Raw genomic sequence first — 23457 nt, forward strand, 5'->3', positions numbered from 1 at the left:
TGTTGGGTATTTGATGTTTGTAATACAAATGGTTCATGCAGAGGAAATGGTTTACTTTAAAGGCTGAATGGTTCCACAACAGAAAATAAGGAAAAAAACATATGCAGATCTTCACGGAGTCAGCTGGGTACATGTTCTGAACCTATAATCCCACACTGAGTATTCATTATCATCTAATTTTTAGATGAGGGTCTAAGCTATGCCCCAGAGCTGTATTCAGACCAACGAGAAGAAGTTAAAGTAAGGTTTTTTCTCTTCAAACTCTGTCAGTGTTATAAATGACCTGACATGTGGCCTTTCTGGCTGCATGGTCTTCCTGCAACTAGAACGATTTTGCAGGAATCCTAAGAAGTGGTAGGAATAGAGGAGTTCAGGGTGAGGTCTGAAGGAACAGGTGGAGAGTTCAGTGTATTGGCAGATAACATGTGTCTAGTTACAAAGAGGAAAGAAGGGTAGGCCTGTTTGCCACATGTGTGAAGGAATACAGTTTGTGTATCTTTCTTCATATTCCATGCTTTCTTGATGATCCCAGGACATTCAGTGCTGAAAGCACTGCTCAGCCTCCTCATGTCACTATCATGCAACACAGATCTTTTCTTGAGTTCACTTGTTAGTAGTGAACAGTTTTCTGTCAAGTCTCTTCACTTTGGACAAATTGTGTGTGTGTTTTTTTCATAGCAATACAGAGCTTATGTGGCCTTCCCAGACTTTTTCCGGAACTCAACTGTCCTGTGGTGGAAGAGGGAAATGAAAGAGCTCCACACCAATCCACGGAGTCCAGATAAGAGCTTGAAGTTTGATGGCATGTGGATTGTGAGTGGAGGGTGCTTGACTGCGTACGTGTGGATAGATGTTGTGTGAACCTTAATGGGTGGTGGCATAGGAATGACTTCAGTGAAGATGGTGAGATCAGATGTGTTTAGTTAAGCAGCTTCAACATTCCTCCATGAAAACTTTGGGTATCTCAGAATATCCATGTTTCACCAGCTGTATGGGAGCTCAGCGTCCTCCATCATTGGTGGCAGCTGTGAAATTTGTGCTGTGAAATCTGATAGGTGATGCTTATTCATTGCTCAGAACTTTGCTGGGCCTTCAGGAGAATATTGATAACTCTCCAGGAAGTCATCCTGTAAGGCTCACTTACTGGTTCCACCAATTGTTGCCTTAATGTGGTGATTCTCCCTGGACCCCATCAACAGGACTTATAGAATGATGACTGTTTATCCACTGAGCTCTTATCTCTGAGTTGACACAATGCCTTGTCTTTACGATGCACCATGTGTGTGTGTCTGACATTTCTAGGATATGAATGAACCTTCGAGCTTCGTGAACGGGGCGGTTCCTTCTGGCTGCAGGGATCCCACCCTGAACCATCCTCCCTACATACCACGTAAGGACGCGGGGCCTCCTCCACCTGCACATGGCTGGAAGGAGGATTTCTGAGCCACAGCCCCATCAGGAGGGCCTCGTGGTACTGTGACAGAAGCACTGCAGAGATGGTATCTTGGCATGTGCAAGTTGCCGGAGCCTCTGGCAAATTTTCTTAAGTTGTCCAGAAAGCAGTTGACACTGGTTATGTCTCCAAAATAATGTCCCAGCTCTCCCTTTGTCCTTCAAGCTGATTTACTCACTAGAATGTCTCACCACTAACAGTTTTGATGGACTGGCTCTCTATATCTCAGTACTCATGTGCTGTGGAGTCATCCTTGTGCTTATGGCCTGACTCCTTCAGTTGTTCTTTCTATGAGTGGTGTGAACTTCCATGGATTTTCCACTGAGCACTTTTGTAAGATAGGAAGGCGATGTATTCCTATGTATTTGACATATTTAAGAGTTATATCCCATACTTTATGCATTACAAGTCTAGATGAGTGCCTGCTCCAAAATGAATGCTTGAGAACCTTGCATTCTTCTCATTATCTAGACTTTCAGGAGTCACCTTGATGTTGAGAACTCCCCAGGACCCAGGGACTCAGAGCATTGTTTGCTTGTCACTAAGAATGAGAGAAGCAGACACACACATACACACACACAGAGAGAGAGAGAGAGAGAGAGAGAGAGAGAGAGAGAGAGAGAGAGAGAGAGAGAGAGAGAGAGAGAGAGAGAGACTTCTGTAGAGTTCAATCTAGACTTAAGATCCAGAGTTGACACGCTCACAGAGAGGCAGGGGAATGAAGGAACTAAGTAAGTCCATTAGGGCTTTAGTCATATTCTTCAGTTTTCTTTTTATCACATTTCTTTTACTTTTTATTGTAATTAATACAAGGGTTACATTATATTTGCCAGATAGAAAGTACGTAACTTCACAAACATTAAATAACCATTGTCATTTTTTTGCCCCATTTCCCTCCTGGGACCTGTTCTGCTCATCTTGTTTTCCTCCTTCCCTATCCTATTTCAAATAAACAAAGAAACATATATACAATATGCCAGATAACAAGGTAAGATACTGTAACACCATGAGACATTCTTCAATTTTCTCTTCAGATCTGGAGGCCAGGGACAGGGGCCTGAGCAGCAAGACCCTGTGCATGGAGAGCGAGCAGATCCTTCCCGACGGCTCCCGTGTGCGGCACTATGATGTCCACAACCTGTATGGCTGGTCCCAGACCAGACCCACCTACGAGTGAGTCCTGCCTCCCCTGCCTGGTATCCCCTGTGGGGGCGAGCTGCCCTGGTCTTCCCTCTGACTCTGGATGGTGGTCAAGGAGGCCCCTCAAATTCTCAGTTTCCACAGAAAATCACAGGTCCTGAGATCCTCCCATGAAAAGCATATCAAGATTTATCAGATTACAGAGGATCTCACAAGATAGCATATTAACAAGGATTTATCTTCGTTTAACAAGACTTATTTTAGTATGGAGAAATAGAGAAAAGAAGATAGAGATAGGAGAGAATCAACCTGGACCCCATGTAGGACATGAAAGTTAGAGACTCAAAATGTCAGTTCTCACCTGCTGTCTTTATATTTTCTGAGCAAGTCATGTGTTCTAAGCAGCCCAATCAATAGAGTATGGTTCTGATATGCCAAGATGAATGCTGCTTATTATTTAATATATAGAGAAACAGTTTGGCATACCTAAAATGCAGGAATAAGAGTGAAGGTTAAGGGATTGATTTTCCTGAATGCACCTTTAGTTTTTCTCTCTCTACCCATTTATCTGCGATGTGTAGGTTCTGGTAAGAAAGGGAGAGCTGAAGGCAGAGCTGTTATGGGAATCCCTATCAGCCAGAACGACCTTCCTCCAGGTCCTGAATTCCTTCTAGTCAGGCATCAAGCACATTGTCCAGGCCCAAGGTCTCTGGGGAAGGATCTGTGCCCTCTCCTCTATACTAGAAAACTAACTGTTGCATAATATTAAATAAAGTGATAATTTTACCTTTTCCACAATTTCAATGGCTTGTTGCATAATCAATTTCTCATAAAGCACTGTAGCATGGCAGCCTTCTGTAGTGTTTCTGTTTAGTAGGGAAACCATTTTGTTTTCATTTAAGAAGATACTTTTTTTTTTAAATTGAGACCTTGATTCCAGTTGAAGGACAGGTGTGAGAAAAGGGTAGGTGGTGCTCTGTGGACTACCGGCCCCTGTTCTGGCCTCAGTTCTCCCCTGCTCTTCCAACCAGGGCCGTGCAGGAGGCCACAGGACAGAGAGGCATCGTCATCACCCGCTCCACATTCCCTTCCTCTGGACGCTGGGCAGGACACTGGCTGGGAGACAACACCGCTGCTTGGGACCAGCTGAAGAAGTCTATCATTGGTGTGTGGCCTTTGCTCCCAGGGGGCTCTGCCCCTCCGCTAGGGCAAGGGACTAGAACCCTTGAAGAGGGAGGAGGAGGAGGCAGGTCCTGGGAGTCTGGCCTGACACAGCTGTGGTTCTCCTTGCAGGCATGATGGAGTTCAGCCTCTTTGGCATATCCTATGTAAGTGACCTTTGGCTCCTCTTGATCCCCATGGAGGTGGTGGGATGTCTGAGAAATGTGCAAGAGGCTGGGTTTGTTCTGTCTTGTTTCAGACAGGGGCAGATATCTGTGGGTTCTTTCAAGATGCACAGTATGAGATGTGTGCTCGCTGGATGCAGCTGGGGGCCTTTTACCCCTTCTCCAGGAACCACAACACCATCGGGACCAGGGTGAGGCCATCTGTTCCCCCTTCCTTGTTTTGTGGCACCTGACCACAGCCAGCAGTCTTGAGACACAGCTCCTGCTGTGTGAGGTCTGGAGACACTCTCCAAGTGCTCAGTCAATTACAGTCCTCAGCACTGAGCAGATGATTCCTTCCTTCAGAAGAAATTATCTACAGGATAGTTCAGCAAAGCACTCTTTTAAGGAGTGGCATTCATTATTAGCTTTCGCTGTGCATGGTTGATAGGACATGAATTCTAGCCATGAATTCCTTAAGGCCCATCAGTATCCCACAGTAAGTGCAGAATGTCCTTCTTTGTGTCCTTTAGAGACAAGACCCCGTGTCCTGGGATGCTGCCTTTGTGAACCTTTCCAGAAGCGTCCTAGAGACCAGATACACCCTGTTACCATATCTCTACACCCTGATGCACAAGGCCAACACGGAGGGCGCCACTGTGGTGCGGCCTCTCCTCCACGAGTGAGTGTCTAGCAGCAATCCTCTGAGTAATCCACAATTGTGTCATTCTCTAGGGTGGTGGTGGCTGCAATCCATTTTTCAAATGAGAAAATCTGATTTCTTTGTTAAGTTGTCCAGGAAGTGAGCATATGAAACTTGTCATTAGAAGACAGTATGACACTCAGCAATCGTCATGGATGAGAGGCTTTGTTGAGTGTGTAGGTTTTGAAACAAGAATGAGCACATGATTTCTTTCTTTCATATTTGGTATAACATAAGCGACCCTAAATTTTATGTGTGCTTGTTATGTGGGCCCAGGTCATATGTGTTCAGGTGATAAAACAAACATTCCAGTGGAGAGGAGAAGGATGAGGTAGTCTTGCGTTGAACATGTGTCATGCTGGGAATTCTGGAGGAATTTTCTAGAAGGAAATGTATGTAAAGCATTGCTGGGGCTTGGGGGTCATGACCTGTGAACACTGGAGATGACCTCTTCCTTACTGAAGTCCAGAATGTGTAGGAACAACACTCAGAACAGCTGGTTTCTGACTTGGTATTTTGTGTGTGTGGGATGGGGTCATGGGGCTTGAAGTCTGGGCCTGGATGCTGTTCCTGAGCTCTTCAACTGAAGGCTTCCCCAGTACCCCTTGAGCCACAGCACCACTTACTGTTTTCTTGTGATAATGGGAGATAAGGGTCTCACATTTTTTAGTGTGTGATGCTGGCTTTGACAGTGATCCTGAGATCTCAGTCTCTTGAGAAGCTAGGATTATAGGCGTGGGCCACCATGCCTGGCTTGACATGGTAAACTCTTGAGTTGTTCCCAGGGCCTTGGGGTAGTGCTCCTGTGGGGCTGTGACTATGATGGCTCCCTTTGCTTTTCCAGGTTCGTGTCTGACAGGGAGACCTGGGATATTGACAGTCAGTTCCTGCTGGGCTCAGGCTTCCTGGTCAGCCCTGTCCTGGAGCCTGTGAGTGTGGGGGCCTGAGATGGGATAAGGTTCTGGCCTGGTGACAAGGGGGTCCCAGGCGTGGGAGAGCAGGGGGAGATGGCATTTCTTGTGTAGGGGATCCTGTGGCATGACTTCTTATTGTCGTTTTACCACTCTCTCTCCTGTGCTTCAGAAATGATTCTGAGGTGAAATCTTTTTCATGGGTTGTGTAATTTTTTTAAAAAATAATTATCAGTCATGGGGCTTGCACTCTGTGGCTTGCTGCTGTCACAGAGATAATAGTTTCATGGTTTTTAGTGCTGGGGTTGGCTTTGAACCGTGATCCTCAGATCTCATCCTCCTGAGTAGCTGGGATTGCAGGTGTGAGCCACCAGTGCTTGGTGCCGGTGTGATTTTTTTTTTTAATAGTTGGAGTCTCAGGATAGGAGAATAAATTTGGTCTCATATATTTGAGGCATGTCACTAGATTAATATAGGGAAGAAAGTAGTTAGGAGGGTGCGATAGTAAACGATTTCCCTAAAATGCATTACGAGGGTAGAGAGAAGCTGAAATCCCCTCGGAGAACAGCTTTCTGTGATGGGGGCCTGTCGCGCTGCTGACAGCCCTCTTTTCTTTTTGTGATAGTTTGGGCTGGCAGAAAAAGCCACTTCTTTTCTTTCTTTGTGATCAATTGCCTTGATTAAAATGTCCTGGTACTCCATACTTCAGTCTCGTTTTACCTGAGACGTTTTCGTCTACTTCACAGACACTGTTATGTGTTTTTCTATTTAAAAAGGGATGAGTAAGTCTCAGAGTAGTGCTGAAGTTTTTATCCCCTGAAACCATGTATGCCAATGGCTTCATGAGAGCATCATGTGTTGGGCAGGAGAGTTCCTGTTTGTGAAGAGAGAAGGAAAGCAGCTTCCCAACCTTGCTGATCATAGGAGAGCAGATGTCCAGGCTCCAATTCTACCACTGCTCCAGGGTCCCTTGCTTATGTAGATTGCTTGAATTATACTGGGAAGCAGCACCCAAGACCACTTCCTATTTGTGTTTAATTTCAGAATGCCAGAAATGTGACAGCTTATTTCCCTAGAGCCCGCTGGTATGATTTCTACACGGTAAGTTTTGATAAAAGTTTATACAGCCATTGTATGTGGTCTGGATCTCACAGAATTTAGGCTTAATGCTTTCATTTCCTATTGGCCGATGCCATTCAACACAGGGTGTGAATTTTTCTTGCCTCACTTAGGCATCTTGAAGTGAGACCCGAAGTATCTCAACAACCACCTGACTTCCTTCCCTTTTTTTTACACTTTTTTATGCTCCTGTACTGTCACAGTGTATCGAAATTCCTGATTTTATTACCTTGTGGTAAAAGCTAGATTATTTTTTCCTGTCTTGGAGTGGACACTGGACATGTCCCTTGCTCATATCAGGTCTTACCTGGTGATTTCCTGGTGTGAAATTCCTGTGGTTTTGCTTTGCATTATTGCTTGAGAGATGTAATGCCACAGATTTGTTTCTTTTGCCTAGATTGCCATTGCAATCTTCTCTTACTCAGCCTCCTGAGTAGCTAGAATTAGAGGCATGATTCAAGGGTCTCCCAAAACCTTTATACAAATTTGTATCCTTGATTATCCTAAATACTGAAGTATAAAGGCTTCACTGTCACTGAATAAAATATTTTCTTCAGTAGCATTGCTGCCCAAAGATTATGCATGTTAAGATTTCCTGTGTCAATGATCATAAAGGAATGTGTAAAACAGACTGAGGTAGGGCGCTGACTCACACAACTGAATATAGCATTAGTCTTCAACATGAGAAACTACATGAGCTCTTTGCTGTGTGCTTAGGCCAATGGGAACCCTGGAGACCCTCTAGAGTACAGGATCAACGGAAGCCACTCAGGGTGGTGGAAACAGTGCATTGGATAGCACATATAGCAGCACATACAGCAGAACAACAAGAACGAGACAATGTGTTTATGATTCTCATGACGTTGATTGCAGTGAGGTGGGGAGGTAAAGGAGCTTCTCTTGCTCCTGTTCTCTGTTGTAGATAGTATTGAGTCACCCCAGCCTGCTCACTGCTGTGTCTGCTTTAGGGGGACACGCTAAGGGCTCCCAGCTAGATTTTAAGTGTTCAGGGCAGAAAAACAAGCGTCAGTGTCCCCCTTGCATACATGAGGATTCTCCCAGGACATTCACAAGCAAAACATGATTGCAATCAGAGTCCTGTAAATCCAAGACTACAGTGCCAGGTGTGTGCTGGTCAGTGAGGGACAGGCAGCAAGGTCAGAGGGGCAGCTGCAATGTCAGGAACCTGATGGTTCGTCTCGTTTACCATCCCATCCTCCTGCGCACAGGGTGCTCAAATCAATGCAAGTGGACAGTGGAAGGTCCTGCCAGCGCCTCTGGACCACATCAATCTTCATGTGCGCGGGGGCCACATCCTGCCCTGGCAGGAGCCTGCACTGAACACACAGCTCAGGTGAGTGGAGGGACGGGCTCGGCTCTGCATGCGGGTTGCTCACTTACCCGTCATGAGTGTCCTCAGTCCCATGGACACTGCTCTCAAGGACAAAAGCAGTTTTTCTGAGGCCATGTTCTGTAGTTCATGTTGTTTTTATCTTCTTTCCTCTTTGCATTCTGAACAGTTACTTTAGATGTGTGTTTCATGATCAGTCTAGGAAGTGTCATTTGAAGCAAATCTACATACAAGGCGCTCATGGTCAGGGTGGTTCACAAGCTGATGAAACCGTTGTGTAAGCTATCTGGCAGCTGTCACCTGACCTTGATAGGCCTCATATAAGAAACTACTGAACGAGGCCTAGATAGTAGTTCACAGCGACTTATATCAATGAGTACTTGTTCTGTGTCTGCATTGTGCTCAGATGAGCCATTGTATTTGAAGATATTTTCTTTACTAACAACAAAACTCTGCTTTGGTATTTTTGAATTCTCCATTTCAAAGGTGAACAAATGAGGGATCCCTTGGCTAGTATGAGGATGGACATATGAAAGATCAGTGCTTATCTGATGCCAGTCCTTATCAAATGTAGACCCTCAGTTACTGGACTTCAAAGATTCTGATAAAAACTGAGAACCTAATAACACTGACAAGTAGAACTCTGCTGTATATGAAGTCTTTGTTTATCCATTCTTCTGCTGATGGTCCCTGAGGCAGACCCCAGGGCTGGTTATTGTGAAAGGGCTGCCCAGTCCATGGCTGTGCTGCCGGGATGATAGTAAGCTGACCGCTGCTTTCCGTTGAGTGCCCATGGTGATGTTCTAGGTGTTACTTTTTGTTGATTTCGTTCTTTGTAAAGCGTGAGCTGTAGTGTATTTTCATTGCTTCAAGTTCTACTTCACAATTTCCTCCAAACCAATGTCTCCAGTTTCCAGCAGAGGGGGTGCTGCTCTTTCTTTGTTCTGGTTATTTTAAATTATATTCGTGTGTTTTCTTCATACTTCAGTTTCTTTTCTGAATATTGATAATATTCCAGTTATAGTTATTATTCACTGTTTTGTAAAGATGTTACCAGCAGTCCTTGGGGAAACATAAATATATAATGACTTCTTTATGTGACTTTCCTTCATCTTATCTTAACATCTGAAATAATTATCGACATTTTGTTTCCAATCACTTGTTAAGGACCTGTGTGGGTCTACTTCTTTTACAGATGACTTTCCTTCTCTGTGAATAGTGTCTTGTGTTTCCTATCCTCAACTACAATGCAAGTTACAACCAAATAGGCCCTTCTACAAGGCACGTTCCCGTCGTATAGACAGATATAACTGTGTTGCACTCTCAGTGAAGCTGTCCGTGGGATGCGCTGTCACTTCTGTGGATTTCATCCCTGAAATGAGCTGGTTGCACCACTGTTACCTAGAATTTCCATTTCTTCTAAACGTCCATGTTCTCAATCAAATGTGGGGAATCTTGACCCACAGAATTCTGTGGCACATAGTGGGACAGGCTCCTAATGCTCCTTGTACGTTTCTCACAAGGGTCTTGTGGCCATTTCACAAATTCATAAGTCGTATCATCTGGTAACGATGTCATGGATATTTAAACTATCTTTGACATTTAAATATTTGTAAGTTTGCCGCCATAGATTTTACTGAATGAACTTTGGTGATGGGGGAGGGGCTGGTAATATTTAGATACTTATTATTACTGTGGTGATTCTGATGTTCATATTCTTGCTGCATAAGTGGATGTTTATGGTCACACATTGGATATTTCTGTGTCCCGTGACATTTTCGGTATCTCTGAAAAACAGCAATGCCATCTGCTGGTGGCCAATTTCCCCAATGAAATTTGAAGGAAATCTGAGGCAGTATTTTGTGCTGCCATCCTAGGAGTCTCTCATGAATCTTGTCTCCTGCAGCCGCCAGAACCCTCTTGGTCTTCTCGTTGCCCTGGACGAGAACAAGGAAGCCAGGGGCGAACTGTTCTGGGATGACGGGCAGTCGAAGGGTGAGTGTAGAGTTGTGATGGGCTCACGGCCTCTGTCACACCTGAAGGTCTGCTTTGGCCCTTTCCTCCTGCTACTCCTTCATTGAGGAGGGATTCTTACCAGGCACAATACCAAAATTATTATTCCTCCTCCCCTTCTTCTTCTTCTTCTTCTTCTTCTTCTTCTTCTTCTTCTTCTTCTTCTTCTTCTTCTTCTTCTTCTTCTTCTTTTTCTTCTTCTTCTTCTTCTTCTTCTTCTTCTTCTTCTTCTCCTCCTCCTCCTCCTCCTCCTCCTCCTCCTCCTCCTCCCCCTCCTCCTCCTCTCCCTCCTCCTCTTCCTCCTGCTCCTTTTTCTTTTATTGTGAATCATGAGGCTTGAAGTTGGCCAGGGCCTGGGCGCTGTCCCTGAACTACCTCAAGTCTACTGCCCTACCTTTGAGCCAAGCCCCATTTCCTGTTTTCTAGGGGTTAATGAGAGATAAGGTCTCAGGCCTTTTTGTGCCCAAGCTGGCTTTCAACGTTTATCCTCAGGTCTCCCACTTCTGAGTAGCTACTATGACAAACTTGAGACACCACACCCGGCTAGTATAGAAAAATTCTTGAGAGAAGTGTTTGCTTTTTATTCGAAGTGTTCAGAATTGTTTAACCAGTGAACCAGAGGTGGCAGGGGAACATGCTCTGTGTCAGACTTTTTGTTTGGCAGGGATATGTTACAGGCACTCAATTCATTACTGATGTATACTTGAAAAATAAATTGTTCCTGCAATCCATCCATGTTAACTATCTTCTCCAAGAAAGCAGTGGACAAATGTTGAAGGAAAATCCTTCTTGTCACAGTGAGGCATTGAGGACACACATTCCTTGTCCGTGTGCATCTGGAGGGGCTTCAGCACATGGTTATCACTCAGGCGTGCAACCTACTTGTGTCTGTAGCTTAGGACATTGTACCTCAGGACATTTGCCTCAGAAGCTTTTGGAGGAGAAAGTATTTCAAGTTTTCAGTGATGGGGGAAGGAGAACAGTATAGGTGGTTTTTAGATAGTCCATTCATAATGTCATCAGTCTTGAATACAGCTTTCTTAGGAGTCGCTCATTTAAAGAAGTCCTTAATTCACAAAGATTATATAACTTGTATGTGTTATAATCTGGAGTTTTATGTACTTGGACAAATATCTTCCCATGTGAACTATCCCTACATTTTTCGATTCACAATAAATAGGATCACAGCACACTTCCTGTGTCTGCTTTATATCATGAGATGTAACAAACTTCAGATTCATGCTTGTGTAACAAATGATAAGATTTCTGTGTTTGATGACTAACTGCCATGATTTCTTTATTCATTTATCTGCTGATGGACAATTAAGCCACTTCGTACAGCTGGGTGATTATATTCCATGTATTAAAGACTTAAAGTTAAGGGGTGGAAGCATAAAACTCCTAGGAAGACACAAAGAAAGTTTGTAGCCTTTTTCTTGGGAGGAATTTTGGGATATCAAAGAACATAGGCATGAAACAAATGAGCAAAAAAATTTATAAGGGTTAATCAATGAATCTGAGAAGCTTCTGCATAGAAGAAAGACACAATCAATCAACCCAATGTATAATGGAAACTCAGGCAATAACAAAAAATATATACAAATCATATATCTGATAAGAGCTAATATTTGAAATACTTGTAACTCAGTGGAAAGAATAAATAATTTGATTTAAAATGAGCCAATTATCTGAATGGATAGTTTTGCAAAGAAGGCATGCACTGGCCAACAGGTATTTAGAAATGTACTGAGAACCACCAATGAGCAGAGAACTGCAAACACAAAACTCACAATGATATATCACAGAATAATTATTATACCTGCTATGGAAAAGATAAGAGAACCGTTGTGGGAGAGGATGTGGAGAAAATGAAACAAAACCATGAGAAAATAACTGTTTTCCATTGTGGAAAATAATACAGAAGGTCCTTAACATAGTAAAAACACAGCCATGTGATCCATAAATCCTGTTGGGGGCTTGTATACAACAGAATGCAAACTCTATGACTGGAGGTAGCTTCAGCTTGTGTTTGTTGTAGCATTATTTATATAAATAGTATGGAAAATAACCATTATTGTCTGCTCATAGAAGAATGAATGAGTCAAGAAGTTGTGGTACATGGATGAAGTTGAATATATTTGATCACAAAAAGAAGAAAGTTATGCTATTTGGAAGTCAAGATTCAGCCGTAAGGAATGAGGTGGTGAAATGTAATCTGTGGTGGGGAGCCTATTGTGACTTATCTTCCTTTTGCTTTCAGATACTGTGGTCAATAATGTTTATGTTTTATGTGAGTTTTCGGCTAGCCTGGTGAGTAGCACATTTTCATGAATCATAGGTGTCACAACTTAATAATACTTTACATCCGTTTCTAATTTCATTTGCCAAAACGACTATAGGAAAGCAAATTTCTTTTTATGATTTAATTTTCTTGAATTGTCTTTTCTGTGTCATCCAAAGGAGGGAATGGCATTGGTAGATCACAGCAGAGAGCATGTTCAATGCTGCTGGCTAAACTGTGGGGGTCTTTATTTATTCTCTCAGTTATATTAAGGATAAGTTGTTGGTCACTGAGCACACATTGGTGTATGTCTCAGTGTCAGCAGAGCCTGATGAGTATGTGGTCTCAAATGGACTGTTAGATTGACAGGGAACTATGAATACTGCACATATACAGATCCAACTTCCTGCCTAATTATGCTTCACTGTTTTGTAGACTCACTTGGATGTGAATGTTTCCAAAGCAACCTACAAGGACCCCAATGACTTAGCATTCCAGGAGATTAAAATCTTTGGGACTGAGGCACTTAAGGACGTTACAGTGAAACAGAATGGTGTCCTAACTCCAATGTCTCCTAGTGTCACTTATGATGCTGACCTGAGGGTAAGAACCTTAAGCTGAAGTGGTTTTTCAAGAGATTGTCCCAGTAGCATGGTCTGCCAAGTTCCAAGGTTCAGGAAGGACCAAAGCCCTGTGTGAGACCAGGGATAGGAGGTCAGTGTGCTGGGCAGGGGTTCAAACTGAGGAGCTGATAAGAGCCAGAACCAGTTGAGCTGCTGTTGGTGGACGGAGGGAAAGTCAAGTTCTAGGCCTTCCCTGCCCTGGATGTTCTGCTCTGTCTGCTGTGTTCACTTTTAGAGTAATTTCTTTTGGGCAGAAGAGCAGAGGTAGAAATGATCAGAGTGATTTAATGACCTTGGAATCCAGGCTTTCTTGATTGTGGGAGAGGAGGGCACAGCCTTGCAAGAGAAAGAAGTATGGGATGGTTTAGACTGGGAGATGCCAGTCCTTAAAATGAAATTTTATTGCTTCAGAATATTCATTTGACAACCATGGAAAATATTATTTTATAAAAGGTCAAATACTAGGCAAAAGAGACATTGACCCATTTATTAATGCGTGAGATTCAATTAAATATAGTTTGCAAAGCCAAATGCTGTTAGCTTATGCCTGTAACCTTAGCTTCTAAGGAGTCTGTTCAAAGACAACTCAGAAAGAAAAGTATTTGAGATTCTTATCCTCAATTCACCAGAACAAAACTAGAAATTAGAAATGTGCCTCAGGTGACAATAGGTCATCTTTGAGTAAAACAGTCAAGCAAAGTACAGGTCTTGAGTTCATTCTTCAGTATACATACACACCACTTTCAGTTTTAATCAGTGGGGTTTGCATAAAGACTGCATGTTAGAAATGGAAGGAATTCAATGATATTTCCAACTCCACACTTATGAGATGGATTTACCCAAGAGTCAAAGAATGTGTGCATGATTCCAGAGGAAAATGTGACTATGAAGGGAAAAATTACCAAGGTGTATGATCCTTATTGCTTTGATCATTCTGCAAACAATGAATTAACACGGATCTGGGGAGTGGGAGAAATGAAGAATGGATCAATTTAGAAAGAAAAACAGAAACTTTCTGAAACATAAAAGAATAGAGAGCCCGAGGAGGAAATACATGAATGGAAGTGTACAACAGGATTTATTCAACTTTTTAATTTTCAAAATGTCCCTTACAAGGTTCCAGTCAAGTACTGGTATTGGTATTACAGTGTTATCACTGAAAATAGTCACACAATGTGTATATACTTCATTTCCTATCAAGAGTCTGTCACCTGCATTGTTGAGAGTCAGGTATCATTTCAGGAGATTCAGATGGTGGAAGGCCTGCATCTGGTGGACATATTCTCATGTGGCTTCTCCATTCCTACAGGTCGCTGTGATCACAGGAATCCACCTGGTCCTGGGAGAAGCATATACAGTGCAGTGGAACATTGACCTAAGGGACCCGGAGAAAATAGACTGTTACCCTGATGAGCAAGGAGCTTCTGAGGCCAACTGCTTGGCCCGAGGCTGCGCCTGGGAGGTAACCACACTGGGGATGTGAGCCTTCCCTCCCAGCTCTGCACCTCCCCTGTAATGCCTGAGCAGACCCAAGACCCAACTTTGGATGCATGCAAAGCCAGGGCTCCCCAAGATGCCTCATCCAGATGTGAGGACGGGTAGAAAAAGGAGTGGGGCATTTTAAATGAGGGTTTACTTGAGATAGAAATTTAAATTCTTGGTGCTATCTAATGAAAACATGGTCATAGAATGATGTGCTGGGCCTTTTCAGCCCTTGCTACTTGATAACTCCTGGTCCTCATGCTGTTGCACACTTCTTTCTCAGGAATCCAGTACCCCTGGGGTCCCGTTCTGCTACTTTGTGAATGATCTGTATTCAGTCAGCAATGTGCAGTATAGCTCACATGGGGCCACAGCTGACATCTCCTTGAAGGCTTCTCATATTAATGCCTTCCCCTCCACACCTGTGAACCCCCTGCGCCTGCTCGTGACCTTCCACAAGAATGAAATGCTGCAGTTCAAGGTAAGCACAAGATTCTTTACGTGCTGTTAGTTCAGTAATATAGAAACCCAATGTATGTTTCCTCATATAGACTTTCTGTTATCAATACTTTACATCATTATAGTAATCTAAAGTTGGTGAGAAATCCTTGATAGTCCAGTTTCTTGATAGTTTCAACTCTGGGTCCTTTGAGAAGATGCCTGTGGCCATTGTAATGGAAACGGTTGCAATAAAAATAAATAGGCATTAAGGGGAGAGTACTGGGTTGTTTGGTTGAAGGGTTTATCTTGTACTACATTCAAGAATTGGGGAGAATAGAGGGGCACAGTAATGGGAACTCATGGTGACCAAATGCAGCAGTCATTCATACTAGACACCATGTTGAAAATGAGCTGTGAACTACACAGCTCGAGGGAGTGGGCAGGAGGGAAACCTAGGAGAAACCGAGGGAAGAGGTGACACTGTTCAGAAAGAAAGGTATAATGTTCAGTGCAAAAGAACTAGATAGTGTGTAACTCTAGAGTGGAACTTAAGGGATTCTCTAGTATGTATACTATCTTTTAATCTAAGTCATAAATAAACTATAATCTTGAAAATGCCTGAATAACTCCTTTCCTGACTTATGCAACTGGAACCCCTCTGAACATGACTTTGCAATAACCATTAGAAATAGTCTTATAGTTCAAACACAAAGAAAGGAGGAAAACAAAGTTAGTTCATGAATAGGAAGAGCCAGAGCAGGCCTGAGGGGCTGATGCTATTGTGATCAGTCAGAAGAGAGGTTTAAGATAAGACATGTTTCTGCAATGTGTCTAGTGTTGAAAATACATGAAATGAGTCAGCTGCAGTGGTGTTGTGCTTGGACAATGTTAGCTATTGAGACAGTTTTTAAAATGGAATTGTAAGTACCTGAAATTTTTCCTAATGTGCAGTAATTTATTTTGCTGTTTTTATTAAATTACATCTAAGAACAAGGGATAGATTAGCTGTCTTACAATGACTTCTCTATTAAAATGTAGATTTGTTCTTTAATTTTGGTGTGTTTGACTAACACAGATGCTCAGAGATACTAAGTATAATCTACATTACAGCTGCTTACAATTATACAATGCAATATTGTTAACTATACCCATTCTTTGTCTACTAGAACAAGAGAATGCATATAGACTACCTCTATCCTCACCTAAATCCATTAATTTTTGTCTAGATCTATGATCCTAACAACAAGCGGTATGAAGTCCCAATCCCTCTGAATATCCCCAGTGTTTCAAACAGTTCTTCTGATGGTCGACTCTACGACGTCCTCATTAAGGAGAATCCATTTGGGATTGAAATTCGCCGGAAGAGTACAGGCACTGTCATGTGAGTAGTCTGGTGGGACTGGGGCCTGAGGTTATGGGGACATCCCTGCCAGGGCTTCTGTGGCTTGGAATGCTCTGTCTGAGCAAATTCCATGCACATTCAGGATCCAAGACTAAGTTGTTTTCTTATGGTCTATTCCTACCGGTAGTCGTTCTCCCAGAAACAGCTACTGAGTTTGTTACCTGGCCCTGGAAATATCCCCAGCAATTTTTTATGGGATATCTTCTGTGTAATGAATGCTATTTAAAATACTATGTTTATGATACATAATGAAGCTAAAAATGTTGGTGAAAGTCAAGGTAGCTTTCATATCATTTGGGTGTTGACATATTTAAAAAGCTTGTAGGTCAGGAAAAGCATGGAGTATTCAAGAATTATTGGATAGTACTGCTTTTCTTGTCATGGTCTCAATAATTCTCAATTAAGAAGGTCTTCCTCTTTTTGTGAATGCTCATGCTCATTAATACAAATTTTAGAGTATTGAAAGATTTGGAAAAATGAAGATATATAGAATTTTGACCAAATTCAGAGAAAAAATCATAATCTGTCCTGGCTTTTGTCCTAGCAATGTCACCAACTTCAGAAAGTAACACACAAGTCCAGAAAGGATGCTCCCGTGGGGAGCTTCCTTCTATTCTCATGTGAATAGGAATTGTGCTTCCTCACTCACATGTGGAATTTTCTGAAGGCCTCTTTAATCCTATGTCTCAAGTCACATGAGGATGAGAAAATGTATGACTTAGGACCTGGAAAAGGAAAGGAAGTCACTGAGTTGAGGCTCCAGGAGGAACGAGAGAACATTTGTGATAGAATAACAAGTACATAGGGCATGACAGGAAGAATCTTCACATACCAGGGAGCCCAGAAGTTCCTCTGTGGTGTATGAGGAGAAGGTGGGCTCACAAGTGGGTGTTAGATCAGGAAGAGCTGGGAACGAGTCAGGAGGAATTTCTATGATGCAGCCATGGAGAGATTTAGAAGGAGAATGTGACGATGTGAGGTGTGTCCAAAATCATCCCTGGGGATGAGTGGTCAGTGGGCCAGCAGGAGCGGAACAGGAGGCGGAGATTATCCTATGTCCTCAGTGGAGAAGCACGAGGTGGTGACGCATAACAAGAGTAAAGGAACGTGAAGATGGGTTCTTATCAGTGGTCTTGATGTATTCTTGTGCAAATGGACTTTGTGCTGTGTTGGACATGAGTGTGTTCTGTGAGGCTGGTAGAACAAGAGCAGCTGTGTGTGGCCCCAGGAGAGCTCACTTCCTGCCCTCCCTGCCCTTCCCCTCTCAGCTGGGACTCTCAGGTCCTGGGCTTCACCTTCAACGACATGTTCATCCGCATCTCCACGCGCCTGCCCTCTCACTACGTCTATGGCTTTGGGGAAACCGAGCATACGGCCTTTAGGAGAGACTTGAACTGGCACACGTGGGGCATGTTTTCCAGAGACCAACCCCCGGGGGTAAGGAGGAGCACTTGGGGTCTCGGCTTAATTCCCTGGACCCGCACTGAGCGCCTCTGTGTATCATCCCCCTGATTGACATGTATTGTCACAATCGGATTCTGTCCTCCTGACCATTCCTCAAGCTCCTTTGTCACCATGTGTTTAAATTCCTTGATGGCCATTGTAGGTCCATGAGTTTTTGTGAATTCCCTTGTCAGGTGCAATGTCTTCTAACTCTGCCCACTTCTCCCCCATGCTTCTCAGTACAAGAAGAACTCGTATGGCGTCCACCCCTACTACATGGGCCTGGAGGAGGACGGCAGTGCCCACGGAGTCCTCCTGCTCAACAGCAATGCCATGGGTAGGCCAGCGCTGCTTCTTCCCACATCTGAGTGCTCAGGGCTCTTAGGTTATCTCAGGGGAATAATTTGTGACCTAGTGGCAGGGAAATCAACAATAACATGAGTGGTAGAGCATTTATTTACTGTTTGCCCTTTTGCTTATGTTCCTCTAGTAATGTGTAGTGAAATTAGTGAGTGGTATATTTCCGTCTGTAACAGTCACACAGGAATGCATAGCAACGCCAATAGAGTTCAAAACCCAGAGTCCATTCTTGCATGGAAGGCCCTGAGGAGCCAGGCATGCATGCAACTGGAATATCTTTGAAGTGATTGTTAGAACACTCTGGGGTTATGATGGTGTGAAAGATATTTGGGGTTTTATTTCTATTGAAGAAGGATAAATATTTGACTTAGAAAAAAACTTATGTAAAATAGATGCACCTGACATGATGTCTTCTTCAGTTAGTTGTAGTTTATTCATGAGTTTTACAATATATAAGGTGTTCTCACAGTGGGGTGGGAGGAGGATACTGTGTGAAAAGGACATAGAAAAGCAATATAATTCTTAAAGCTTCTGGAGAAATTTGCACTAAAATGGATATATAAAACTGAGAGCTGGTGGTCGGCCCAACCATTTAGAAAGCTGAAATTAGGAGAATCCTGGTTTCAAGCCAACCCAGGAAAAATAAGTTCCATCACAACGAAAGAAGCTGAGCACGAGATAAGCCAAGCAAAAAGCTGTGATTCAGAGCTTAGTTGTTGTACACCATCCCTAAAAGCATCAAGTCTTCAATAATAAAAAAGAATGTACTCTAATAGCAGAGTGACAAAATATTTAACATAATAATGTAATCGCAAAGGATTCCTGAATAGAACCTTACTTCCATCTAAATTATTTCAGTCTGGGTGAGTTGAGTACAGAAGATGGTTTCTTCATAGCATGCAATGAAGGAGAGAGAAAACACATTGATCAGAGGTGCTTTCTTCCCATGTTGAGCTTTGCAGGCAGCTCAGCTCCCCTTTCCCTCTATTTTCAGATGTGACCTTCCAGCCCATGCCAGCCCTGACTTACCGCACCACAGGGGGAATTCTGGACTTTTATGTGTTCTTGGGGCCAACCCCAGAGCTTGTCACTCAGCAGTACACCGAGGTAGGTGGAAATTCACCTGTCCATTAAGTGCTTATGCAGAAATACTAGGTTCTAAAGGTATAATTAGTTTTATACCTCTCACAGTTGTAATTACAATTGTTGACTATTCTCAGAGATATGTATAGTATAAAAAGGGAATAAATATTGGAAGGTAGCAAATGTATCCCTGGTCATCGTGTATTTTGAGTGATGGAGGAGGTGATGGTTTTGTTGATCAGGATGGTATTGTTTCTTGGTCTGATGATGGGAATGGTGTTTGGGCTGGTGAAGATGATGGTGACGGTGACTTTGATGATGTTCCTATCATTGATGATGGGGTGTGGAGTTATGGTTTTTGTGATGGTGATTGTGGCTCTTCTGATAGGGCCTGATGGCTGCAGCGGTTACACTGTGAGGTGATGTTGGTGGTGATGGTTGAAGGGATTTGTCATTGTGATAGACATAACAGACATGGAGGAACTGCTGAGTCTGTCAGAGCACATATATCGTAACTTCCCATAGATGACCCATTCAGTTCTCATGGAATCTGTATGAGATGGACACTAAGATCAAACCCAACTCAGAGCTGAGGAAACAAGCACACTTGCCTCCTCAACTTTTCCCTACTTCTGGGCTACCAGAGCATGTAGTGTATCAGTCCATGCACGTTGCCTTGAATTTTGTGCTCCTCACTAATAATTGAGCCTGCATCTAGGAATGAGAACAAAAGCCAATTTTCTAGCTTCCTGAAGCCTGAGCTCTAATGTGGGAGCAGGCTTTTCCTCATGGTATTCTAGTGCTGTGTTTCCTTCAAGTCCTGTCTGGATTTGCAGGTGTTGTTTGTCTAGACAGGGCACTGGCACTTCATGTTAAGAATTATTTTTTACTCAAATTTCCAGGTGATTGGTCGGCCTGTGATGGTGCCTTACTGGTCCCTGGGGTTCCAGCTGTGTCGCTATGGATATGAGAATGATGCTGAGATCTCAAGCTTGTATGATGACATGGTGGCTGCCCAGATCCCCTATGTATGTATGCTCGTGGTGCACACCACCTTCTCTTCTCCTAGGGACCCTGCCTGTGTCTGGGCCTCAACTTCTTTATGGGGTATTTGTGAGTTTATATAAGAACACGAAGTGCCTTCTTACGTGATTCCACGATGACCTTGACAATGTCATGCAAATTTTGTGAGATGTTTCTGACCTTGTGGCACTGGGAGATGAATGACATAAAAAGGGATAGCCCACAGCTTTATCTCCTATGTCATGTTCCCTTGTATTTTTTTGAATATAGATTGAAGATATTTAGTCAAAACCATTGTGTCCTAGATAGAAAGCACCAGTCTTTCTTTATTTTTTAAATTGGAAACAAATAAGTTAAGACTTGCTGAGCCCCTTGTATATGTAGGAAGGTCTTATTTCTGTTTCCTGTGGCAATACATTTCAGCTCCTTATGCTAGGGATCCTGGTTGTCCATGGAAATGAATGTCACCATTCACTGAGAACAGGAGTAGTTAAACCATCAAAATTGACCCCATAGCCTACTTTCCTTTTTAATTTTGTTCTGTTATTTAAAATAGTTCCATTCATGAAATGATGTCAAATATTCTATCGCTGGGGATAATGAAACTAATTATTGAAAGTAGATTTTCATTGTAATGGCTTGCTTTTTTTCCCCTTGATTTTTAATAGACTCACTGTCTATCTGGTATTTGGAGTAGACAGTAAACTTCTTATGTAAATTTATTTTCCTGCTAACCACTGAATCCTGCGTAACCTCTTGTGGACAGCGTGCCCATGCTCTCACTGCTTATGTTGGCAATTTATCCAGTACTTTGTCCTGTGGTTTGTTTTGTTTTCCTTTTCTTTTTGTGGTATTTGAGTTTGATATTGGGGCCCCTAACTTGTGAGATTATCTACAACTGAACTATGCCTGTAGCTCAATTTTTATAGTGGTTATCTTGGTAGAAAGCCTCATGTTTTGCTCAGGCTACCTGCTTTACTGTAATCCTGGTATTTTTTTTCTTTCTGCTATAACTGAGATGACAAGTAGAAGTCACTTCAACCAGCTTCTTTCACTGAAATGTTACCTTGTGAACTATTTTTTGCTGTATTTGTCCAGGGACCATGAGTTTATTTTTTAAACTTTATTGTGTTGCCATGGTGTTGTACAGAGGGGTTACAGTTACATTCATAAAGTACACCCTTTCATGAATAATGTTACCCTTTCCCATGTTTGTCTCCCACTTTCCCTCCTCCCCTGAGTGTTTCTTGAGCTCAGTCTCCTGTGTAGCTGTCAGGTGTGTATCATTGAGAAGTGGTTCAGTGAACTTTGTGCTAGGTGGCATTGAACAGTCATGAGCCCTGTTCCAGTGGGTTTTACTCATCCATAAGAGCCCCACTAAGTAGATACTTCATCTTATCTCTTCTTTCCAATATGCACTTTTTACCTACTTTATGAGTGAGAAGTTGAAAATGTGTATTTCTAGCTTTCAGTAGAAAACAAAGAACAGAGAAGCAGGGTTTGAGTCAGAAGAAAGCCATGTGAAGCTGGGCATGGGTGGTGGAGAGTCGTTCCATTGAAAGGTGGCCTCGAGTCCCCAGCTGCCACCCGGTCCATTGTGTGCTCCCCCAGGACGTGCAGTACTCAGACATCGACTACATGGAGAGGCAGCTGGATTTCACCCTTAGCCCCAAGTTCACTGGGTTTCCCGCCCTCATCGACCGCATGAAGGCCGCTGGCATGCGGATCATCCTCATTCTGGTCAGTCCACGTGGCCCCTGTGGCCTCTGGGAGATGGAGGGGAGCTGGTGGGGAGGCCTTTGCTGTGTTTCCTTCCCTTTTCCACAAGGCGGGACTGAAGCTCCCTGGGAAAAGACATTTACCAGTGTTCTCAGACACTTTACAGGTCATGGGGGATGGGAGGAAGGTCTTCTGGGATGTGGTGTGCTGTGTCTGTGGGCATTGCCTGCCTCTGTCCTTCCTCTGACTTGTGCTTTGGTGTCAGGACCCAGCCATTTCAGGCAATGAGACAGAGCCCTATCCTGCCTTCACTCGTGGAGAGGAGGATGATGTCTTCATCAAGTTTCCCAATGACGGAGGAATTGTCTGGGGCAAGGTAGGATGGAAGGTGATCCCCACACCTCACCTGGGTGGGCACACTGCGGGTTTGTTCTCCGTGTTGTTTTCCCTCCTTTCCATTTTGCTTTCATATTCTAATCAATATTTATGGATCCATGTAAAGGTTTTGTGGAATCCACTTTCCTGTGACCCAATGCTTCCTAATACATGAAGTGTCTACTCCCTAGAACTGTGGTTGGTGATGTCTTTGGTAATTCTCTTCATGGAAAAGTGTGTGTTGCCTTCTTGTTGAACATTCTTCCCTCCATAGGTCTGGCCTGATTTCCCAAATGTTGTGGTGAACAACTCTCTGGACTGGGACATCCAAATAGAGGTAAAAAGAAACTTTGTGTCGGGTGCAGGAAGGGTTACCTGCAAGTGGAGGCCTTGTTTGGTACACTAGACACATTAATCAGTGTGCTGATTGCTTTACAGACAGCAACATTTTTCTTGAAGTGGGAATATATGTATTATTTTCCTTGGGTCAGGCTTAAGAGTTGCACAATCATTTTTAATTTTAGGGAGCACAAGGCTGATTTCAATTGCAAAGCTTTAATAAAAGCAATACCTAGCTTCTGTATTAGCTTTTAATTTTTATTTTATTATTAAATGGTTTTTAAATGAGTTGTTATTTAGCAAAGTAGTTTTTGAATACAATGTATCTTTTTAACAATGTCCCCAGGCTCTGACTTGCCCACTGCCCTTACTTTCCTAAATTTTGTGATATATATAAGGACTTAGTGCATTCTGCTTGTCTTTTCTTCATTCATCTACTCTCTCCCTTACACTTTCCTGAAAAATCCCTGTGTTCTGGTGTTTATTAAGTTGGGCTTTGACTTTGTCTTTCTAAGGCATTTCACCGTTTGCATTCCTTTAAGTAGTTGTACAGAAGATGTTCAATTTAATAGGTCAGTTTGTAAATACAATGCATTTTGGTCAGTGTCTCCCCTCGTTCAATTCGGTATGAACAGGATGAAACAGACAGAGCACCTTGGAGAATATCAGCATAGTTTCACTGCGTGTATTGTTTAAGATTACTGACCAATCCCTATGAATTTGCTGAACCATAAAAGGCTTTAATTTCCTACTTGCATCTCCTAGAGGGTAAAATCTGGGCGTATAATCACTAATTGTTCCACTCTTCCTTTGTCATATCCATCCCATTGTTTTTGCTTTCACCTGAGCTGGGGCTCTGGGTTTCTAGTGG

At 43.0% G+C, this 23457-nt stretch overlaps 1 protein-coding gene across 1 annotated transcript in view; it reads left to right on the forward strand.

Moving 5' to 3' along the window:
• The window catches only part of Mgam (maltase-glucoamylase), a 139952-nt gene that overhangs the window by 77037 nt on the left and 39458 nt on the right, over positions 1–23457 (forward strand). Inside the window, exons 58-80 of the mRNA XM_090333430.1 lie at positions 679–813; positions 1303–1390; positions 2488–2626; positions 3625–3758; positions 3887–3921; positions 4014–4130; positions 4452–4600; positions 5466–5550; positions 6577–6633; positions 7881–8005; positions 9909–9997; positions 12276–12325; positions 12732–12899; positions 14229–14381; positions 14685–14882; positions 16069–16223; positions 17513–17681; positions 17928–18024; positions 19042–19154; positions 20033–20158; positions 21765–21893; positions 22138–22248; positions 22522–22584. Coding sequence (XP_090189556.1) covers positions 679–813; positions 1303–1390; positions 2488–2626; positions 3625–3758; positions 3887–3921; positions 4014–4130; positions 4452–4600; positions 5466–5550; positions 6577–6633; positions 7881–8005; positions 9909–9997; positions 12276–12325; positions 12732–12899; positions 14229–14381; positions 14685–14882; positions 16069–16223; positions 17513–17681; positions 17928–18024; positions 19042–19154; positions 20033–20158; positions 21765–21893; positions 22138–22248; positions 22522–22584 — 2685 coding nt within the window. The remainder of the gene's footprint in view (positions 1–678; positions 814–1302; positions 1391–2487; positions 2627–3624; positions 3759–3886; positions 3922–4013; positions 4131–4451; positions 4601–5465; positions 5551–6576; positions 6634–7880; positions 8006–9908; positions 9998–12275; positions 12326–12731; positions 12900–14228; positions 14382–14684; positions 14883–16068; positions 16224–17512; positions 17682–17927; positions 18025–19041; positions 19155–20032; positions 20159–21764; positions 21894–22137; positions 22249–22521; positions 22585–23457) is intronic.

The sequence above is a fragment of the Megascapheus bottae genome, chromosome 5, assembly GCF_031878675.1.
Source record: "Megascapheus bottae isolate mThoBot1 chromosome 5, mThoBot2.hap1, whole genome shotgun sequence".
Lineage (NCBI taxonomy): Eukaryota > Metazoa > Chordata > Mammalia > Rodentia > Geomyidae > Megascapheus > Megascapheus bottae.